General features: G+C 35.8%; 1 protein-coding gene across 2 annotated transcripts in view; it reads right to left on the bottom strand.

Moving 5' to 3' along the window:
* The window catches only part of Rpp30 (ribonuclease P/MRP subunit p30), a 26313-nt gene extending 7077 nt beyond the window's left edge, over window positions 1-19236 (bottom strand). For both annotated transcript variants that reach the window (XM_033766652.1, XM_010632114.2), the window contains exons 1-6: window positions 19149-19236; window positions 16772-16827; window positions 16019-16075; window positions 15543-15617; window positions 13222-13293; window positions 6753-6842 (exon numbers count right to left, since the gene is read on the bottom strand). In XM_033766652.1, the coding sequence (XP_033622543.1) occupies window positions 6753-6842; window positions 13222-13293; window positions 15543-15617; window positions 16019-16075; window positions 16772-16827; window positions 19149-19230 (432 nt within the window). In that variant the 5' untranslated portion in view covers window positions 19231-19236. The remainder of the gene's footprint in view (window positions 1-6752; window positions 6843-13221; window positions 13294-15542; window positions 15618-16018; window positions 16076-16771; window positions 16828-19148) is intronic.
* Between the last annotated feature and the right edge of the window lie 550 nt (window positions 19237-19786).

Here is a 19786-nt window from a genome sequence, read left to right as displayed (position 1 = left end):
GAAAAAAAAAAAAAAGGATCTTTCTTATCTAAAGTGCTCTTAATGCATCAAGATCTACATGTAAGAAATCTTGGAAAGGAAGGAAATGGGACTGAAATCAACCACAATATGTAGCTTTCTTGATGAGCTGACTTAGTAACTTCATCCATTCACAAGATATGCTTTAAGCCCATTAAGCGTAAAAGGTGAGATGGTTCCTCTTTTCTAAGAGATTATACTCCAGAAAGGGAGGCTACCAAATAGATAAAAATATAGAACTTTAATAGTAGTATAGTATGTGCTACCAAGCAGAAATTTGGGAGTAGGTGAGAAGAAACTAAGTCATTAAACAGAATTAAACCTAATAACAAAGGGAAACATCTGAAGAATTTTTAACACGGAGGTGACAGACTCACAACTGCAAGTCACTTAAGGTTCCATAGTCTTGAGTGAACAAAGGAGGTGGGCACAGTCCAGACAGGATGATCCAAATCTGGCTGGCACAGGAGTTTCTACTGCCCAGAGGAGTTGGGAATGGATCACCGGAGGTCTACTCCTGAGTGTTTACAGGGAATAAAGAACTGGCAGTCCACCTTGATTTAATTATGGTGGGCAATAAAGACCCTTCCACTATCCCTTCTGGAATACAGATTTCCTTTCTTTTTTCCATTCTCCTATCTTCCGCTCAACTTTCCTTTGGACTTAAGCCTCCTCCTGGATTTCAGATTTTCCTGTACAACTGATATTAGTTTAGTCGGAATTTAAATATGATTTTCCCTACTGCAAACCTGCCTCTGCCCTGTTTTAACAACTTCTTTCCACCTCTGATTCTTTGGCCTGTGTCATTTCTTGGTGCCTACACTATGGTTAAGTGTTATTACTCATTCTATTTAGCATTACATTTCTTAGAGCTAGGATGACAACACCTTTGTAACACACAATTGCCTTTTACACAAAGAAGTTTTAGGTATAAAACTATATATCTATATTGTGAGTGAATATATAGCAGCTTATGGAAAAGAGGTCATGTGATAAGCTATTCACTATGGATTATCCATCATAAAAGGAACCAGTATTGTCTAACTAAACTCCATGGATAAATAACATTTCCTTTAGCCACATTATCAACTATCTCTGTGTCTATTTCTTTTACTAAAACTACCAATTAGCCAAAGAAGGCAGACAAATTGCTTTTTTTATCCTTCTAGTTGTGAAAATAAGACATAAGGCAGTAGTAGGATGAAGAGGGGACATAAAAGATGTAAGACAGACTTGGATAACCAGATCCCAACATATTCCTAATTGACTGAATCTAAATTTCTAAACCCTTGGGGGGCTTAAAGGAAAATGAAACCTTTTGAGGGAAGAGAAGAGAGAAAAAAAGATAATTATTAGCTCAATTTTTAAAATTATTTTGATCTTGGTTCATTAATCCAATTCATTTCAAATTGCCAAGAACACTCTTGAAAAAGAAGTTAAAGATAATGTGCTATTGAAGGCTTTGAATATTTCTTTCATGATACCTATTTTAAACTTTTAGATGGATAAAATGAAGGCTCATAACCTGGGCTCCTGCTTCTAAGATCATTTTCATGTAAATTGCTGTAAGCTCATTAAATGATCATTCCTAACAGCTTCTTCATAAAGAATGATAGTGCCTGCCTGATTGGCTTTTGTTCTTATGTTTGACCAAACGCTCTGGAATAGAGAGTGATCAGACTTCTTTACTAATGAGAAATAATAGTCATAAAGACATTACTAAGGGCAGGTTTGTGATATTTGAATTAAGTGATATTGGTAACTAAATTTCAAGTAATAAAACCTTAAGCAAAGATTTAGAAAAAGAAAAGAAAATAGGGAGTTGATTACTAGGACAATATATCAATTCCCTGCTAATTTAATAAAAATTAGAACTTTAGTTAAATTCAAAAGGATGATAATCTTTCAGTGTTATCATTATTTAAGATAGGTAATCTGTTCACGTGACTTACCAATCAAAGCAACATAAGAAAACAAAAAAAAAGTCTTAAGTTACATCTCTGTTCCCATCTGCCCCATGCTGGTCCCCTAAAATCCCTTTTATGAATTTCTTATGCCTTCTTCCAGACTTTCTTCAAGCAAATATAGATAGTTATGAACATATATCATTTTTCCTTTTTCTTACTCAAAAGGTATCCTGCTTGAAAGTTTTTCCAATCAACTTATAATTTCTCCATTCTCTTGCAGCTGTATAGTACTACATTGTAAAGGAATAGCCTGTACAGTATTTAATCATGTGTTACTTGAAGACTTGGTTGTTCTTGAGTTGTACTTGAAGACTTGTGTTAAAGTTGTTCTAAAATCTGTAGAAAAGTCACTTAAGTAGGTTATGAGTTGGGCATTATGAGTTAAATTGTGCTGCCATCCATGCAAGGTATTTTGCATTCGTACCTCTTGGTGCCTCAAAATGTAACCTTATTTGGAAACATGGTCATTATAGATGTAATTAAGATCAGGTTTTTACTGGGAGAGGGTAGGTTACTAATCCAGTATGGTGCATGATTCCTGGAACTATTCCATTGCTTATGATACTACTTACTAGACACTTCTCCGTAGAGACCAACTAGATCATAAAAATAGAAACAGTTATGGTTAAAGGAAGTATTAGGGGGAAAACTTCAGAAAGAGTATAAAATAAATGATCTCTTAAAAATAACTCAAACTTGAAGTAATTATTCAATGGCAATAACACTAAAAAAAAAATCAAGGAAAGGGAAAGATATGTGCTACTTTTAATAAGATTCTTCTCAAAACGTGAATTCATACACTTAATGTTTTAAAATATGAAATTATTCTGTGCTCAACAGAGAATTCTGCTGTAAAATTTTAAATAGCATTTCCCAATAAGGAAAGACAGACTTGGAAACAAGGCATGAGTACAAGCCCTTATTCAGCTCTTTGAGAGACATTTAACTATGAGCCACAACTGTTCCCAGACTCAATTCCATTAGCTCAACTAGGATACTAACAATCACTGCCCCCCAGAGACATTGGGCCACAATATGTGTGAAGATGTGTGAACTATAAAATGTCAAGGAGTAAGAAGTCTGTTGATAATCTAGTAAAAGGACTTTAACCAAACATTTTTAAACAAACTCTTCACAGATAAGAGTCACAATTACCATATAAATTACTTAAGATTTCAGAAGAGGTTTATAGATTTTGGTGGAAACTGCATAATTGAAGTTATGAGGCTCTATACATGTGGTGAAGATGACAAAAGGGACTTGTCAAGTATAAAATTGGAGCGCTTTGGTTCAAACACTTTATGGTTCAGCTTTTGGGCTTTCCAGAGTCCCAGCCTTCTGAGCCTGTAATTCTCATGTGGCTTCTGCTCTGTAGGTAAAAGTCTGATAAATTATCTATACTAATAGTCCTGCTTTTCACAGCAACATAATAAAAAGGATACAAAACCTAACCAAATTAAGATTTGTGCTATTTTCTCATGAACCCAATAAAATGATCCTTATAAAATCAATCTACCAACTTTCCATGGCCAAAGATAAATTTATTTTCCAAGCCATGGCAGCATGTAGGGATCAAGACTTAACACTGAACCATTAAGCATACTGACTGGCATGTTCTATGCCTTTACAGGGAATATATTTTCAATAGCCCCATATCAAGATTAGATATTATGCTGCAAATAAATATATGCAATTGTATAATAACTATTATAATTGTCCTAAACAAAAAGCCAGATACCTCTATGTTTCCATTCTCCTCTCTTAAATAAAAAATAGGTGAATAAATTAACAGGGACTTTTTATTTTTGCTTCATGGCCAATACACATTGCAGTCTACTCCTTCCTGTACTAGATGATGACTGTCTTAGTTACTTTTTCTCTCTGCTGAGACAAAATACATGATACCCAAAGTCAAAGGAGGAAAATTTTACTTAGCTCACAATCTGTAGAGGTTTTAGTCCATAATCAGTTCGCTCCAAGGCAGGGTGGAATAGCAGACAGGCATTGTAGAGGAGAAACAGTTCATGGCAGGCACACGGTAACAAAGCAAGCAAGCCTCTTTCTGTCCCTTATATTGTATCCAGGCTACCAGGATTAGGCACTAGGTTAACTTAATTATCACTCATCCTTAATCTTAGCACTGTACCATGATTCAGTCACACACTCTAGATTCAGCCACCCCTCCAAAAGTCCCACTTATCACTACACGAGGCTTTGGGAGGTCATCTAGACACAAGCCATAGCTTTATGACTGAAAATAATCTTGTGCAACCTTCCTTCTACTCTGTCATCTGGCTTTTATTAAACATATGTAAAATATTCACACCAGTCTTTTTTTTAGAAGACACTGTTAAATACTGTATATTCCTTTCACTTGTCAACTTTTTTGCTTTTCAGAATTCTTAAATTGAAAAATGTGGGAATTATGCCAGAAATGCCCATCACACAAAGGCAGCTTTCCTGCATTTTCAGATGGAACTGAGGGATGGACACCCCGGTGCCTCTATCATGAGTGTCAACCTCCTCTGCCTGCTGGCTCAGTGCTCTGCTTCCTCCACTGCTTATATGCCTCGCTCAACAATGACAACCATCAGGACAAGGTTCCCCGAGCTGTGCCCTGATACGCTGAATTGGACATATAATGATGCAATCAGCAAACTTCAGGAAAGACTCACAGGAAAGATATTACTGGAGTAATCAGAAAGGCTCATCGCAAAGTGGTGCTACCTAGAAGTACACAATCAGGCTTAATATTAAGGCATGTTTATAGGAAACCAATCCAAATCCCTCACCAAAATATACAACTTTCTTGAGACTCGGGGAATTAATTATGTACTGTGGACTTGGCCTGATCACCATATGCCGCTGTCTCCTCCCTACCAAGGACACAGTATCCTATGTGAGTGAGCCACATAGAAAATGCCCTTCTCATTCATTAAAATGAAAAGGTTTTAATCCTAAAATTCATTTGGAATCAGTAGAGGCCGAGAAAAGCAAAGGCAATTTTAATAACAGTTTGCAGTATAGTGGCACTAACTTTGATGGTCCTATTTACATAGTTCCTAAACTGGCATTTGAGCTGGTAAAAGCTAAGGCAAACTTCTAAACACAGACTGCTACTTTTGGAGAGGAACAGTACTGTGTGCCCAGCAAGACTGTCATAAACTTAGTTTACTTATTAGTTTGTGGCTTTTATCATAGTACCGGAGGCTATACCAGAAGTACTATCTGATAGGCAACTAATCAAAACTGTCCTAGCCCTGTACAGCTGAACTGACAGAAGAGCTGATTGACTTCTTACTGATCATTTTCCTGTATTTGATAAGTGAGCTGTTGAATAACACAGATCTTCAACTTTAAAATGTGATACTATGGGTTTTTTGTGCTTATTCATTTAGAAGGACTGGTACTAACATAGGAAACCAATGATCTGAGTTTAGTTAACACAGTATTGCTATATGTTCAGTAGTATTGTCAATATGTACCAGAAAAGAGATGTTTAATAATATTTTTTTCCTTTAAATTACTTGACTATACATTTTTGGTACTTCTGAAGTGCAATTTTCATAGTGTATTTTTAGGGGCAGAACATAAGTTGACTTAAATTTTTCCACATGAAATCAATCTATAGTCTCCTCCCATTTTATACCTCCTAATACTCAGCATTATACCAATTACTTGGAAGAAAAGTGAAACAAAAATTGGGGAAGTTACAAATCTACAGAGATAAGAGCAAAACAGTGTTATTCATTTTGGGGGAAAAAGTCCTCATGTTACAATTCTGACAGGACTAGCTATTTAATTTGGGCTATATTTGCTTAATCTTTTTCCTGTATGGTAGTTTTTGAGAATAAGACAGTTTTGGAAACTGCTCTTTTTTTTTTTTAAATTGCTCTTAAAATAACTTTCTTAGGATCTGCCTGGCAAAGCGAATAGTTAACAGCTGTACTGACCCGTTAGCTACCAAAAGCAGTTACTAGAGTGAAACAATTCACCTTTATAATGGAAACGGGAGGGAACTGAGGCTTGGAAGGCAATGTGACAGATGAAAGATGAAAGGAATGGGACAGTGAGGAAACTACAAAGAAGAATGAGGAGGAGAATTCTATAGCAAGCAGAACAAATTGTTCCCTGAACACATGGCCAGTCTATTAAGTTATTAAAGTACTCCTGGGCTTTTGTGTAAGCTCGCATACTTTAGGGCAGATTATAATTTTACACAGACCATGCCCAGGTGATTCCATGTCTTGCTCATTCCTGTCCCTCCTTAGCCTGCTGGTATCTCAAGGGCCTTCTATGTATATTTTTACATTTCCTTTTCCATCTTTTTGACTGTTCTAGCTCTTTAATGTTCAGGCTACAAATACCCATTATCATTAATTATCATCTAAAGAAATATCCTCCACAATTTAAATTTCTAAATCCTTTCAAAAAAATCTCAATAATGAACTAAATATTTTGTTATTTCAGGCGGGGTCTTGATATATTGTATAAGTTGGCCTCAAACACTTGGGCTCAAATGATCCTCAGCCTCCCCAGTACCCGGACTGCAGCCATCCACCACTGTTATCAGCTTGGATACTTTTTATTTTAAGCTATCTTTCTCTCTTTAGTCAGTTTACAACAAATAAAAACACCTTTTCCAAAACTGTCTCCTCTTTTCTTCCCTTTAAGAACACTGGTTTCTTCTGCCCCTTTTCCAGTTTGATAGTTTCCAATTTTGCAAGTTTCTGGACTTAAATGTAGTCTGGAAATTTTAACACTTACCACATTAACAGGGGGTCTTTTAAAGTAAAATGGCAGTTTCTCATTTACAGTAATGCAGACTAAATCCACATCTAAATGTGTGCAAGCAACCTGTCAAGAAAGAAAAAAAAAATTATTAAGGCCAAATGGAAAATTGGCATGAGTAAGAATTATATATCAAGCTTGATATAAAGAAGCATAGACAGGTATGATTCATTCCACAGGTGTTAAAATGATTCTGTACTGAAACACGTTTGACCTGCTACAAAGCCAACTCCTTCAGGCTTGGTTTAAATGGTTTAACTGTGCTCCACCTGAAGCAGACAGATATTACCCACAGACCTTCTCAAAAGCTCAGGTCCTAGAGACCCTTTAATTCATATGGTCTTCTACATAAAGATGATTTGCTAAGCGAGGTTCAATTAGTAGACGTTACTTCAGATTATTTCAGAAAGAAGATACTGGAGGTTGTGAAATCCAAGGAAGCAATAAGTCAAAAGTAATGTGTTCATGATCCATCTGTTCCACAAACTTATGTGTGAAACACCTTCGTGACAGGAATTGTCCCAGACCTGTGTTCCAATCAGACTACTGAGTGGCTAAAGAAACATTAACATGGCATTACTGATACCATTTTGTGCAAATACTAATGGAAACAGTCTACATAAATGACTAAAGTAAAACCTTCAGAAATCAAATGAAAATAAATTTCTTTCCAACTTTAATTTCTTTTTCCTTTATTCTAATTTTTGTTGTTACTCAATCAACACTCTGCATTTACTTCTAAAAGAGATTTGAAACTACTTACAAAAACCATATGCAAAATAAAACACAAGGAAATCATAATAAATGGAAAATTGGGGAAGGAAAATAGAGCTGGGGAAAGGTTTCCAGTGTGCAGTATAAGCCAGAAGATGCTGTCACAAGGTATTTAGCTGACTCTGATTTTGCCATTATTTGATTTTTAAATGGGATTTATAGAGGTAAAAAGAGTTGTCTCATATTATTTTACAAACAAGTCTACTAATGGTGGTGTGTACAGGATTGATGAACAAATTTAAACTGCCCAGGCTACCTAGCAAAACAAAACCAGTAGCATGAACCATGGGAAAGGGTGTAAGGAAGAAGGGTGAAGAGGAGGTAGTAACGCCCTGAGGATGGGCACTGATTAAAGTTGACAGAGTTATCACATCTCACCTTGTTTCTTCAAAATCCCTGCTGTAGTCTCTCCTACTTCTATCCCAGGGCATTAGGGAGCAAGTAGTGATGAGAGGCTGGCTGGCTTTAAGACATTCATAGTAATTTAGTAAGCCTGTTCTGGCAGAAACACTTGGCTCATAAAGAATCTATAGAGAGCTGTCCAACTCACAAAAGCCATTGAAAATTTAATAAGAATAGATGAAGAAATGCTCTGAATAGAAACTGAAATGAGTTCAGCTTCTGTTTGTCATTTTTTAAACAGACTGTCAAAGATCAAAATATCCATATTACAATGCTGATGTGAGAATAAACAGGCACTCACAGTTTTAAATCAGTAAAGGGTTTCAAAAAGTACTTTAGCAATAGCTATTAAAATTTTAAATGTGGCTGAGGATTTAACTTAGTGGTTCCGCTGCCTGCCTCGCAAGTGCAAGGATCGGAGTTCAATCCCCAGTACCAAAAAAAAAAAAGAAAGAAAAATTAAATGCACATATTAGCAATTACCCTTATAAGGATATATTCTATAGACACTCTAGAAATATATGCTATAGCTATATACTCTGTAGAGTAAGGACAACAGTTTGAGGATAGCCATTGTAACACCAATCACTAAAGAGTAAACAGAATCAAACATTCTTCAGCCGGGCGTGGGGGCACACGTCTGTAATCCCAGCATTCAGGAGGCTGAGGCAGGAGGATTGCTGTCAGTTCAAGACCACCCTGGGCTACACAATGAGTTCCAGGTCAGTCTCGAAGTTTAAATTTGTTCATCAATACACAGTAAGACCCTGTCTCAAAATAAATAAAGAAAGAAAGAAAGAAAGAATGAAACATTGTTCAATTTTACACAAATACGATCCCTTTATATTATGGAATATATCAACTCAAAGGGAATGAGGTACATCTCTCATTCCCATCATGGTATATTTTCCAAGATACACTGGAAGGTAAAGAAAAGCATACTGTTAGATAGGAAGGGGGTGGGTAAGGGAAAGAGACAAGGTGAATAATATTTCTGAAAAGATATGCAAGAATGTTGTAGTAGTGGTTGCCTCTGGAGAAAATGGAGAAGGGAGTTTAGGTGGAAGGAAGGCATACTTTTTATGCAGATCCCTCCATACTGGTGAATTTATTAGTATGAACACATTTTAATTAAAAAAGCTGATTAGTTTTGTAAAATTCTCTTAAACATTCTCCCCCAAATAAAGCTAAATTAGGTTACTTTTTACTTGTATATTACTTCTTTCTCTCACCTATAAGGTAGCCAATTAAATGGGTCTACGTTGGTTTAAGTATATGTATTATAAAAAAAAAATCCTTTTAGTTAACAGGATAGCTTAATTTGGCTTCCTCTGATACTTCATATTTAAAATGTTCCCAAGTGAATTTTTCTGTTATTTAGATTTCTGTTAACCTAAATGTTAAACTGGTACATTTAAAAATTCTAAAATAAATTAATATTCATATTAAAATGAATTACTAAATCATTAAAAAGATTAAATTACATTCAATAGAGTTTTGGGTTAAGAATCTTTAGTTTTTCTCTGAAAATTAGGCGGCTACACATTAATTCACATTAGCTGTCTTTAACCATGTTTTTCTTTCTTTGGTCAGAGATCTCCATGATGATTTAAGACAAATTGTACTTCTTACAAAAGGCACACACCTATATACATCTTTGCCTTTTACGGCACAAAGGGAACAGGAGGGTAGGGTTCACAGTCCCCTGTACTCACCAAACTTCTTTCATGGATATTGGATTAACATATTTTGGTATTTTACGATAAATATTATACAAGAGAGTCAGGACTACCAAGGGAAAAGAAAGATACCTATAAACAGTGGCTCTCACTGTTAGGTATGTATAAATTCCCCTAAAGAATTTTATTAAAGAGGGATATTACCAGGACCCACCTCCAGTGATTAATTCAATAACAGGACCTAACAATCTGCATCTTAACAAATATCCTAGGTAAATCTGAAGCTGGAAGAATGATATCATATCCTGAGAAACACTGCCTTGAAACCAACTCTCGTTATCAAGGTGTTTTATGATAATGCTGTGCAAGACAAGCATGGATTTCAGAAACAGGAAAAAATAGCTTGTATTTCCTTTTATTTCTTAATTTACATACTTTCTTAAAATTTCCATTTTCTTTGGTGTGCATGAATTCTTTTACAAAGCACACTGGTATTATGGAAAAAGTGAAGTTTGTAAGAAACAGTCACATATTGGGGAGCATGCTCGTGTTTTTAAAAAATGGTAGGGTACACAGTCAAAAGTAGTTTGGAGACTACTGAACTACATAATCTGAATTCTCCTCCATTTTTCTTAGTTGTTTTAAATCTCTTTTTATTTTTTTGGTACCAGGGATCAAATTGGGGACCTTGCGCTTGTGAGGCAGGTGGCGGCACCACTGAGCAAACCCCTGGCCCAGTTGCAGGGAATGGGAATGAACGACTTGGAAGCTCCTGAAACTACAGTGCCACTCTCCCCTCTGTAATATTCCACAGTTGCCCCATCCTGAGAGGCCCTGGCTTCTGTGCTCAGAATATGCAGTCTTGGTCTGATCCTCTGGGGTAGCTGTGGGAAGGGTTTTATTTATAAGATATATTCTGAATGGGAAAACAGGGTGCTGCTTTCCATGGAAGCAATGCTATTTAAAGTGGTTAGATTTTATATTTCATACTGTTAACATATGTAATGTGTGTGTATGCTTTTATGATTCATCTCAGAGACCTAACTTAATTTTAGAACGTCATTCCTACAGGAATACCTGTTGGAGTGCCGGACAATCAATTTATTGGTTTATAAAACAAATAAAATCACATATGTTATGCAAGCTAAGCAACAAACTGCTTGCATTTGACCTGATTCCCAAACATGGCATACTTACCAAAGTTTTATTATAAAAAGACATCATTTTAATTGACTCTGTATAGGAAACGAGAGTGCTAACTTCATCTAATTCCTAAGGAATGAGGAAGATATGAGCAGAGAAGAGGAAGATGTTCCAATTTTAAAAACTTGTCCTCATGCAATATTTTAAGTATCAGTTTCAAACACAGTGAATTATTTATAGTTTTTTTCCATTTCCCAAAATATTTCCTACTGCTCTACCCACCATCAAGCACGTGTTCAGCAATTCAAACTTGAATAACCTGAGAAAAGTAATAAATAAATAAGGTAAAACCACTACATGAAAATATATATATATTGTTTTTTTTTTTTTTTTTTTTTGTACCAGGGATTGAACCCTGGACCTTGTGCTTACAAGGAAGGCAGCGGAACCACCGAGCTAAATCCCTGGCCCAAGTTATAGTCTTTAAAATCCCAAACTCCTACCTCAACTATGTACTTGCTGTCCCATTTATCTTGTCTCAGTTTTTTCCTACATAAAACAGTGACAGTAATAAATACTATACTAACTATCTGATAGACTCTGTGTAAAGAATTAAAGGCAACAAATCATAAAAGTCTTTTGAAAGTTATGTATACTTTTCAGTTAAAATGTTACTTAAGTGTTTTGTTTCCTTAATTATCAGTAAACGGTTATGAAAATGTGAGGAAGGCAGCGGAACCACCGAGCTAAATCCCTGGCCCAAGTTATAGTCTTTAAAATCCCAAACTCCTACCTCAACTATGTACTTGCTGTCCCATTTATCTTGTCTCAGTTTTTTCCTACATAAAACAGTGACAGTAATAAATACTATACTAACTATCTGATAGACTCTGTGTAAAGAATTAAAGGCAACAAATCATAAAAGTCTTTTGAAAGTTATGTATACTTTTCAGTTAAAATGTTACTTAAGGGTTTTGTTTCCTTAATTATCAGTAAACGGTTATGAAAATGTGTGTTACATGATCTTCAAATTAATTCAGAAATAAACCTCACAACAAACCTGGTACATCTTCAACTTTTAGCCTACATCATGACTGAGGTATTTAGTAATAAAATTAAATTGCAAATTTGGAAATGTCCATGGTCCTCCTTATGCTGAATACCGTTACTTTCAGCACTGGATATGACTTTTTGCAGAATTTAAAACATAGATTCCCAGACTCACCTCTAAAACCTGAGGATCAGAATCTCTAGTGCTAAGGGCTGAATTTGCCTATTTTTTCTTCTTCTAAATGTGCTCAATTTAAATAAGTTCCACGTTTCTCTTATGACTAAGAACTGTTGATTCCTAGTCATCTCGTTAACTGAAACAAAATCCTTGAGATTTACTATCATTTCGCGTTTTTATAAAGGAAGCTACCAAAAACTACAAATATACAAGGATAATTTGTGGTGTTTCTTTCCATTAGTATAAATTATGAATTGATTGTGTTTCATGAAAACTAAATACCACACTCCAGCCTCCTTAGTCACTGGCTCCATCTACTGGATAAATTTAGGAAAACTCTGCAATTTTAGACCAGATTTTGCTTAAAAAAGAACTAACGTAAAATTAAAACATCTAAAACCAACAGGATTTTCATTCAATACCCTTTTGGCAGCTGCAACTTTTTTTGAGCCTAGATAAAGACAATTTTTAGAACTTCCTAAAGTAGCTATAACTAACTTAAAACAGCCAAACTTATTCCTTAAAATAGTACATTATAGTTAATTTTTTTCTTTAATCATTTAAAATGCTCAGGGTGCTCTGTCTCAAGTTGACAAAATGAGCACACATGCTAAGCCACTTTCTCTCTGGCAAACGTAATGAAATGGCAATTCTAAATGTATAAAAGGAATTAAATTCATAAAGGCTCTCAGAATAGGAAAGAGAATTTCTGGAAAACTAAAGACTGACATAATTATGCCGGCAAATGAGCATGTAACAGAGCATGTAGAAGAGGAAGCTGAATAGAGGAGGCAGGTTTTATGCTAAAGTACAATTTTACCCTATTCTTCACCAGGCAGCAGCAATTATGAAAGACTGCAAATATGAATCACGAAAGGATTTTAGAGCTAGAAAGAAACAGATCAACATTTATCAAAGAGAAGTTTTGAATGAATCAAGCAGAGAAAAAGAAACAGGAGAGTATGTGATGATCTGATGACCTCTTCAAACTGATGGATGACGTTTATCAAATGTCTATTAGGATGAACAAAACAAAAACCAGTCAAACAAAAAACTCACATGCCACTTAAATATTTCCCTGTGAAATTCCAGAACTCCAAGTGTAAATCAAAGATCCTAACAGTTTCCAGGTGGGACAGAGAAGGTTATCTACAAAGAAGTAAAATCAGACTTCTTGTACAGAATAATAAAATACTCCGTTTTTACTTATGTTACTTACATGAAAAAGTTTTTCTGTCTTTGGAAAAACTGCAATGATATCATACAGTCGAACCCTTGAAGAAGTTGCCCTCTAGTAATACAAAAAGAACATTATCTTACAGTGACACAAAATATATGCATGAATTCCTGCCTAATGACCTACCTACACTTATATTTTAATCATGTAACACTTCTGATACACTATTGACTTTTTTTGCTTATATAAAAGCACATGATAATTTAGATACCCAAATCATCCTATCTTTCCTTCTATATGTTATGCAAAACACTGTATATGGAATATAAAAATCAAAGATAGACCTTGATCTTACAAACTGGTGGAGGAGTTTCCCAGACATTTACTGAATATGTTTTGTGCTGGGCACTGAGGATACGAAATTATTAATACTAAATCACTGACACAAAACTATTCTCAATGAAATTCACCCCCCTCTTTTTTTTTTACAAACAAAAAATATAAAAGACCAAGGATTATATCCTCTACGTAATGTACATGACTTAAGTGAGATGCAATTAAGTTCACAAAGAGAACACTGTCTACAAATTAAAATGATAGATGAGCAAGAAAATACTTGACAGTCTTAGTACAAAAAACAGCACAATGGTAAAGCCTTGTTTAAATGGGAAAATCTCAAACCTATATTGTATGTGAAAAGACTAGAAAATATATATTTAAATATATAATCTCTGAATGCTAGGATAATATATGCTAGAACCAGAAGGTTGTCTTGTAGCTGAATAAAATACCAAATTTCGGCTGTTCCCAGCCAAAATTCTTCTGTAATTACTAATTGTTATAAAGTAGGTCAGTCTTTCTTTGGTCATTTCTCTTCTATAACAGAGGTGTCCATTTTAGCTAAAGATGAAATGGCTCACCGCAGGGATTGCACTAGATCTTTCCTAACAACATACTCCAATCTCTCCCATTTAACAAACAAAATCACTTTTTACAGCAAGCTTTCATCCATCAACTACCCCATGCTTTCTTTTCCCCTTCATTGTCAAATTTCTCAGGCAAAGTTAGCAGCACATGCTATGTGCCATTTCTTCTATCTCTAGCATGTCTGTAGAAATGGTTTTTGTTTAGGCAACCAATGACTTTCTCATCAATATACCCAAAAGGTTTTTTAAGGCCCCTTTCTTGACTACTCAGATATGTTAATGCTGTTGACCTTTCCTTCCTTCTTTCCATTTTTTTTTCCTCACTGTTTTCCTACTTTCAGGGCAGTTCCTCCTCAGTCTCTGATCTTAGCTCATCTTCTATTCCACTATTAAATGGTGAAGTTTCTTAGGACTGTTATGGATCTTCTCTTTCGATATTGCACTCTAAGCAGGGAATCTTATCCATTCTCATGATTCCAACTTATCTCTGTAAGTGACCACTTCCAAAGCAGTACCTTTAATTATCACTCTTCTGAAAATCACTCCTCTATTTCCAACTGCCCATTTGACAAGCCCCACTGGAATTCCATAACTCCTGTCCCAAACATGACACCCACAAATCTGCTTTCCTTTTTATTTCCAATCTGAGGAAATATTATTCTCTACCTAGCTGCTCAGGCAATCTGAGAAATTAGGGTGTCATCATTCTATATCCAATTAACCGTAAAATCCACTCAGTCCTCCTACCTGGGTACTTCTTAAATCCTCCCTTTTACCCATGCTGATAAATTCTTGGTAAACCTTACAACCTTATTTTCTTGGTTAAAAGCTTCAAAAGCTTCCCATTGTTCTTGGGTTCCTCACTTTGTCTTCCCTCCCTGACCTCATCCCCGGTGGCCAGGTTACTAAGATCAGCCCTACTGGTTGTATTTTATTTCCTAGAACAAACCATTTTCCTTGGTTTCAGATTTTCCATAAGTTATCCTGTTGGTAGGAACTCTCTTTCCTGCCTGTCACCGACAGACTGGCCCTCGTTTGAATATCAAGTTACTTAGGTTGCACATTCCCAGAGCAGTCTCTATTTGCCACTTCTCCCTTTTAAAACTTTCCTCACATTTCTAAGTATTAGTTTTCAGTGCTTATCTTCCAATTAAACTATAAGTTTACACATTCAAAGATTATAGAGCACTATCCCCAGCCCACTTATGTCTCATTCATGTAAGTAAGTTCAATGAGTTTGACGGGGATTCTTTAATGGTGGTATGTGGTACATGTGCAGTGAGAAAAACAGGCAAATGGAATTCTGCGTGAATTCCAAGGATAGGAAGAGCAGGCAGATATCATGGAGAGAATGAGGTAAAATGAAATGCAATAGGGTCCAACATTAATCAGTACAGATTACAAGGCCAAAAGAAAGAGCAAAAATAATTAACTTACCAAAACATTGCAGTGAGATGGATCTGTAACTATAATTGTCAATCTAGTTAAAATTTTAATTGGTCTTGATTTTCCCTATAAACAAAAAAATACGTTATCAAGAAAAAGCACAAAGAATAACTGATTTTCTCTTTTTTCAAGGGAAAATACTCATTAAAAAGTATTAGCTATTAAGACACAATGAAGACAGAGCCTAGCTCTCTTTCAAGGACTTATAATAAGTCAAAGAAAATATGATGTGTGTATATTAAACTACATAATGAGATAGTTTAGAAATTGTAAGATTTCAGGAAGGAAGACAATCAAATATGTACCTAATTGATAGTAAAAGAATGTTTCATTAAGAGCTAAGACTTGAAGGAAAAGTAAGACCTACCAGTAGGCAAAAGGTGCAGTTCAAGTTAGGGAACAGCACACATAACAGGTTATGTTTTAAATGAATAAACATATATTACGTTTCTTTAAAAAATACCTACCTGAACAATTGGCAAAGTTGTGAAGAGTTCAGAAACCACTACCGGCTTTTCAATTTCCTGTAACAAGTAATAAATAGTCATCCTAGACTGTACATGTTAAAGGCATGAAGGAAAACTTATCAACGGGTTAAGTTTTACTACTTTTTTTTTTTAAAAAAAGCAAGCAGATTTTTTTAGGTTGAGAAAGACTAATGATTTTCTAAAAAGAAAAAAAAAGGAAGGAAATTAAAGGTCAGAGAAGTAACTAAGAGTATCAGTGGATAAAAGGGATAAAAACTAATGTTTAGACAGAAATAACCTGTAAGACACAGACAGCTGTTAGCCTAGAATTAAACATACATATTTACTAGTATGCTTACGAGAGATGTCAGTGAGTTCATGACAACAAAATAAACACAAAATATTGTGATTACAGTTCAATCAACACATTTTAAAACATTAAGGTTCTTGCGGTTGCAAGGCAGGCGACAGAACCACTGAGCTAAATCCCTGGCCCTTTAAAACATTATTGAAAGTGATTTAATATTGAATCAGCTTGAAGAATCCTTACACCATGCCAGAGTACTTCACAAAAATATCTCCACGTAAATATATATCAGCTCAATTGTTCGCATACAGTAATAGTGTACAAGTAGAGTGCATTTAAGAAATATATTCATCTGTGCCTTTCTTATTACAATATAAACAATATAAACATAACTATATGTACTCAATATTTTTATGGACTTATTAACTTCAGAAATCTAACTTTACCTGTTTCTTTTCCTTAAAGTCAACAACATGATTGATAGCAACGACTGAATAGCCAACTGAAAAGAAAAATGGAATATTCTTATTAAATATTCTCCTTGCACACACAAGCCTACTCTGACTCTAGATATCAAGACCAGGAGGCAGTGCAGGACAAGTTACAGGTAGGAACTCTGCCTTGCTTTCAAAGCAGAACTACACCTTTTACAAGTTACTTAATGTTAAGTTTCAGGTTCTTCAAATGGTAATAATAAAAGCACTCAGTCCATATGCTTACCATAAGAATTAAATAAAATAATGCATAAAAAAGGTATTTTAGAACAGTGCTAACCACTATTTTGATGAGGAAAGATTTTACAAAAGCACATTGTTATAGAAAGAGATCTGCTTTTGAGGAGTCAGAAAGCCTCCAAAACAGTGACCTTTAAAACAGAAGATGTATTTTGGACTTCTTTCACCGATTTCATCAAATCAATCAACCACACCTTCACATCCTTCTCCACTTCCAGTTCTATGCTAAACTTTTTTGTTATACACATTTAGGAAACCATTTTAGCTAATAAAAAAAATATTCCCACTATCCTTCAGAACTGTCCAACAGACTACTTTCCTACAAAACTTTTCCTATATTACTCCCCACTTGGCATTTTAGGAGTACTTCCCCAGTCAGTCTTTGATGTATTTTTAGAAATTTATAGTGTATGTTTGAAGGGTATCATTAGTTTTTTTATATCACATGATAAAAAATGGGAGCTTTATCTTCTTTATTCTTTAAAAATTTCTACCTGCCAAAAAATGTTCTTTTGTCCTTCTCTTTGTAAGTTGTGATGATTTTTGTCATTTTATATACTTCATTTAATTTTTAAAGAAATAAATAAAGACTGGTTAGCAATGTACACACCTACCCATGTTTTCTAAAGCATGTTTTAAATTGGAGCTTTCTTTATAAAGAAATCATTATATTTCTTCTACCCTGTATTTTAAAAGGTCTTCAGTTTATTCATAAGCATTAAATGAATTGTCACATACCAGTGCATACTCTAACTGTAAACAACCAACCAACCAATATGTAATACATTGTCCCTTTCTAAAGAAGCTTATAACATATTAAATAAGGAGATAGCATCAGGAAAAGATTCACTGAGAAATAAGTATGAATGAATCACATCCAGGAAAATTCATTTTATAGGTATCCTCACAGAATGTTAGCAACAAAAAATCCAGGTCATCAGGTTTACCCTCCTCTTTCTTATGATGAGGTTAACTATGTCTTAGAGAGACAACAGTAATTAATAGCTGCAATGGAAAAAGATAGTTATTTCCCTATGGATAGAGCTGGTCTTCCATCTATGGATTCAGCAACCACAGATACAAAACATTTTTAGGGAGGGGAAGGGATGGTCTGTGTAGGTACTGAAAATGTACAGACGTTTTTCTTGTCATTATTCTCTAAGTGATATAAATGTAACACCTATTCACATTTCATTTACATTATACTGTATTAGGTATTATAAGCAATCTACAGGTAATTTAAAGTCTACAGAAGGATGCGTTTGAGTATTATATATAAAAACAATACCCAGTTTAAATGAGATTTGCAAAACCATTGATTTTGATGGGGAGGGGCACTGTCCTGAAACCAATTCCCCACGGATACTGAGGGAAGTCTACCATCTAAGGGGAACAAGAAATGGCAAATTCACTTTGCACATAGAGGCTTTTTCTAGCCTAATTTCTGAAAAATATCGACCTCTGAGGAATCCATGTTATTGCATCCCTATCTTTACTCTTTAGCACCTCAATCCCCACCCTTTACAGTGTAAGGAAGCCACAAACTTTGACTAGTAATTAAAACTGGGTCTCATCTCTCAGGGGTCTCCCTTCTGTTTGATTCAAACACGAGTAACATTCTGATCATGTGTCCACTCCCACCTGTCTGGTATGACCTACGCCCCCACCTACCAACCCTCTAAGTATCACTGTTCACAACGCTTTACAGCCTCCTGCATTCTCTGCTTTTGTCCCCAGCTTCTCGCATTTGCTCAGACACCACTGGTGAGTCGGAAGGCCTGATATTACAAGCACTGGCTCAGGTAAACTGTATAGTTGGAAACCAGCCTTGGAGTCCAGCTGAGCATCCATCAGCTGTGGGGTCCTACATAAATCTCTCGCTTTCATAGGGCCTCTGCTCCCTAAGTTTTCATTTAAAATGCAGTAAGAGCAGGTAGAAGACACCCAAAATTTTTGAGCTCCCCACGCTAGGGACCAGGGCAACACTGCAGCTGGCAGTCTCCAGGAATTTCCCAGAGACTTGGGCATGACTCGATGGTTTTGGGATCAGGAATAGGTAGGCTATGAGACCCGCGAGGCAGAGACTCACGGTGAGCCGCGGTTTCCACCATCCCGCGAAGAACCTTCAAATCTGAACCCGCTCTTAGGTCTAAATCTGCAAACACCGCCATGCTTAAATCCCATGAGCGCCCGCGTGCGCTCGTCTGCGCAGCCGCTGAGTTGCGCAGGGCAGGCTGGGAGTTGTGGTTTACCCTTTGATTGTGGATGTGGGTTTGAGTACCAGCCAAAACTACTGTGTTCCTACCAGCAGCCTATTTCAGTCCTTCCTTCTAAATGAAGACATTCGGTTCTCAGGAAGGGTGCATATCTCCCATGATCCCTCCATAAAATAACGAGGAAAGTGAAAATTCGAAATGTAATCATAGGCTAACTATGTAGAACCTAACTTGAATCAGTTTTCTAAGGGCCGAAAGGTACTGTTTAAAGAACTGCAAAGAACCATTCTTCATTCCTTTCTTTAAAGTCCGTTCCGTTGCTTAAAATGTTTTAATTTAGGGTGTGAATGTGGCCGACCTTAAGATCACAACGGAAGACTGTCAGCGAAAGGCGTCTTTTTGCATAATTAGAACAGGCCACGTGGAAGCACACTGATTTGTTACAGCCAACGTCTTCTACCACTAGGTGGCAGGGCTCTCTCTAAAATGAAAGGCTAGTGTCAACATTGGT

Source organism: Fukomys damarensis, unplaced genomic scaffold (genome assembly GCF_012274545.1).
Source record: "Fukomys damarensis isolate Sample0158 unplaced genomic scaffold, DMR_v1.0_HiC HiC_scaffold_20, whole genome shotgun sequence".
Taxonomy (NCBI): Eukaryota; Metazoa; Chordata; class Mammalia; order Rodentia; family Bathyergidae; genus Fukomys; species Fukomys damarensis.
The sequence above is the reverse complement of the archived record's forward strand: the minus strand, read 5'-3'. Positions and strand labels throughout refer to the sequence as shown.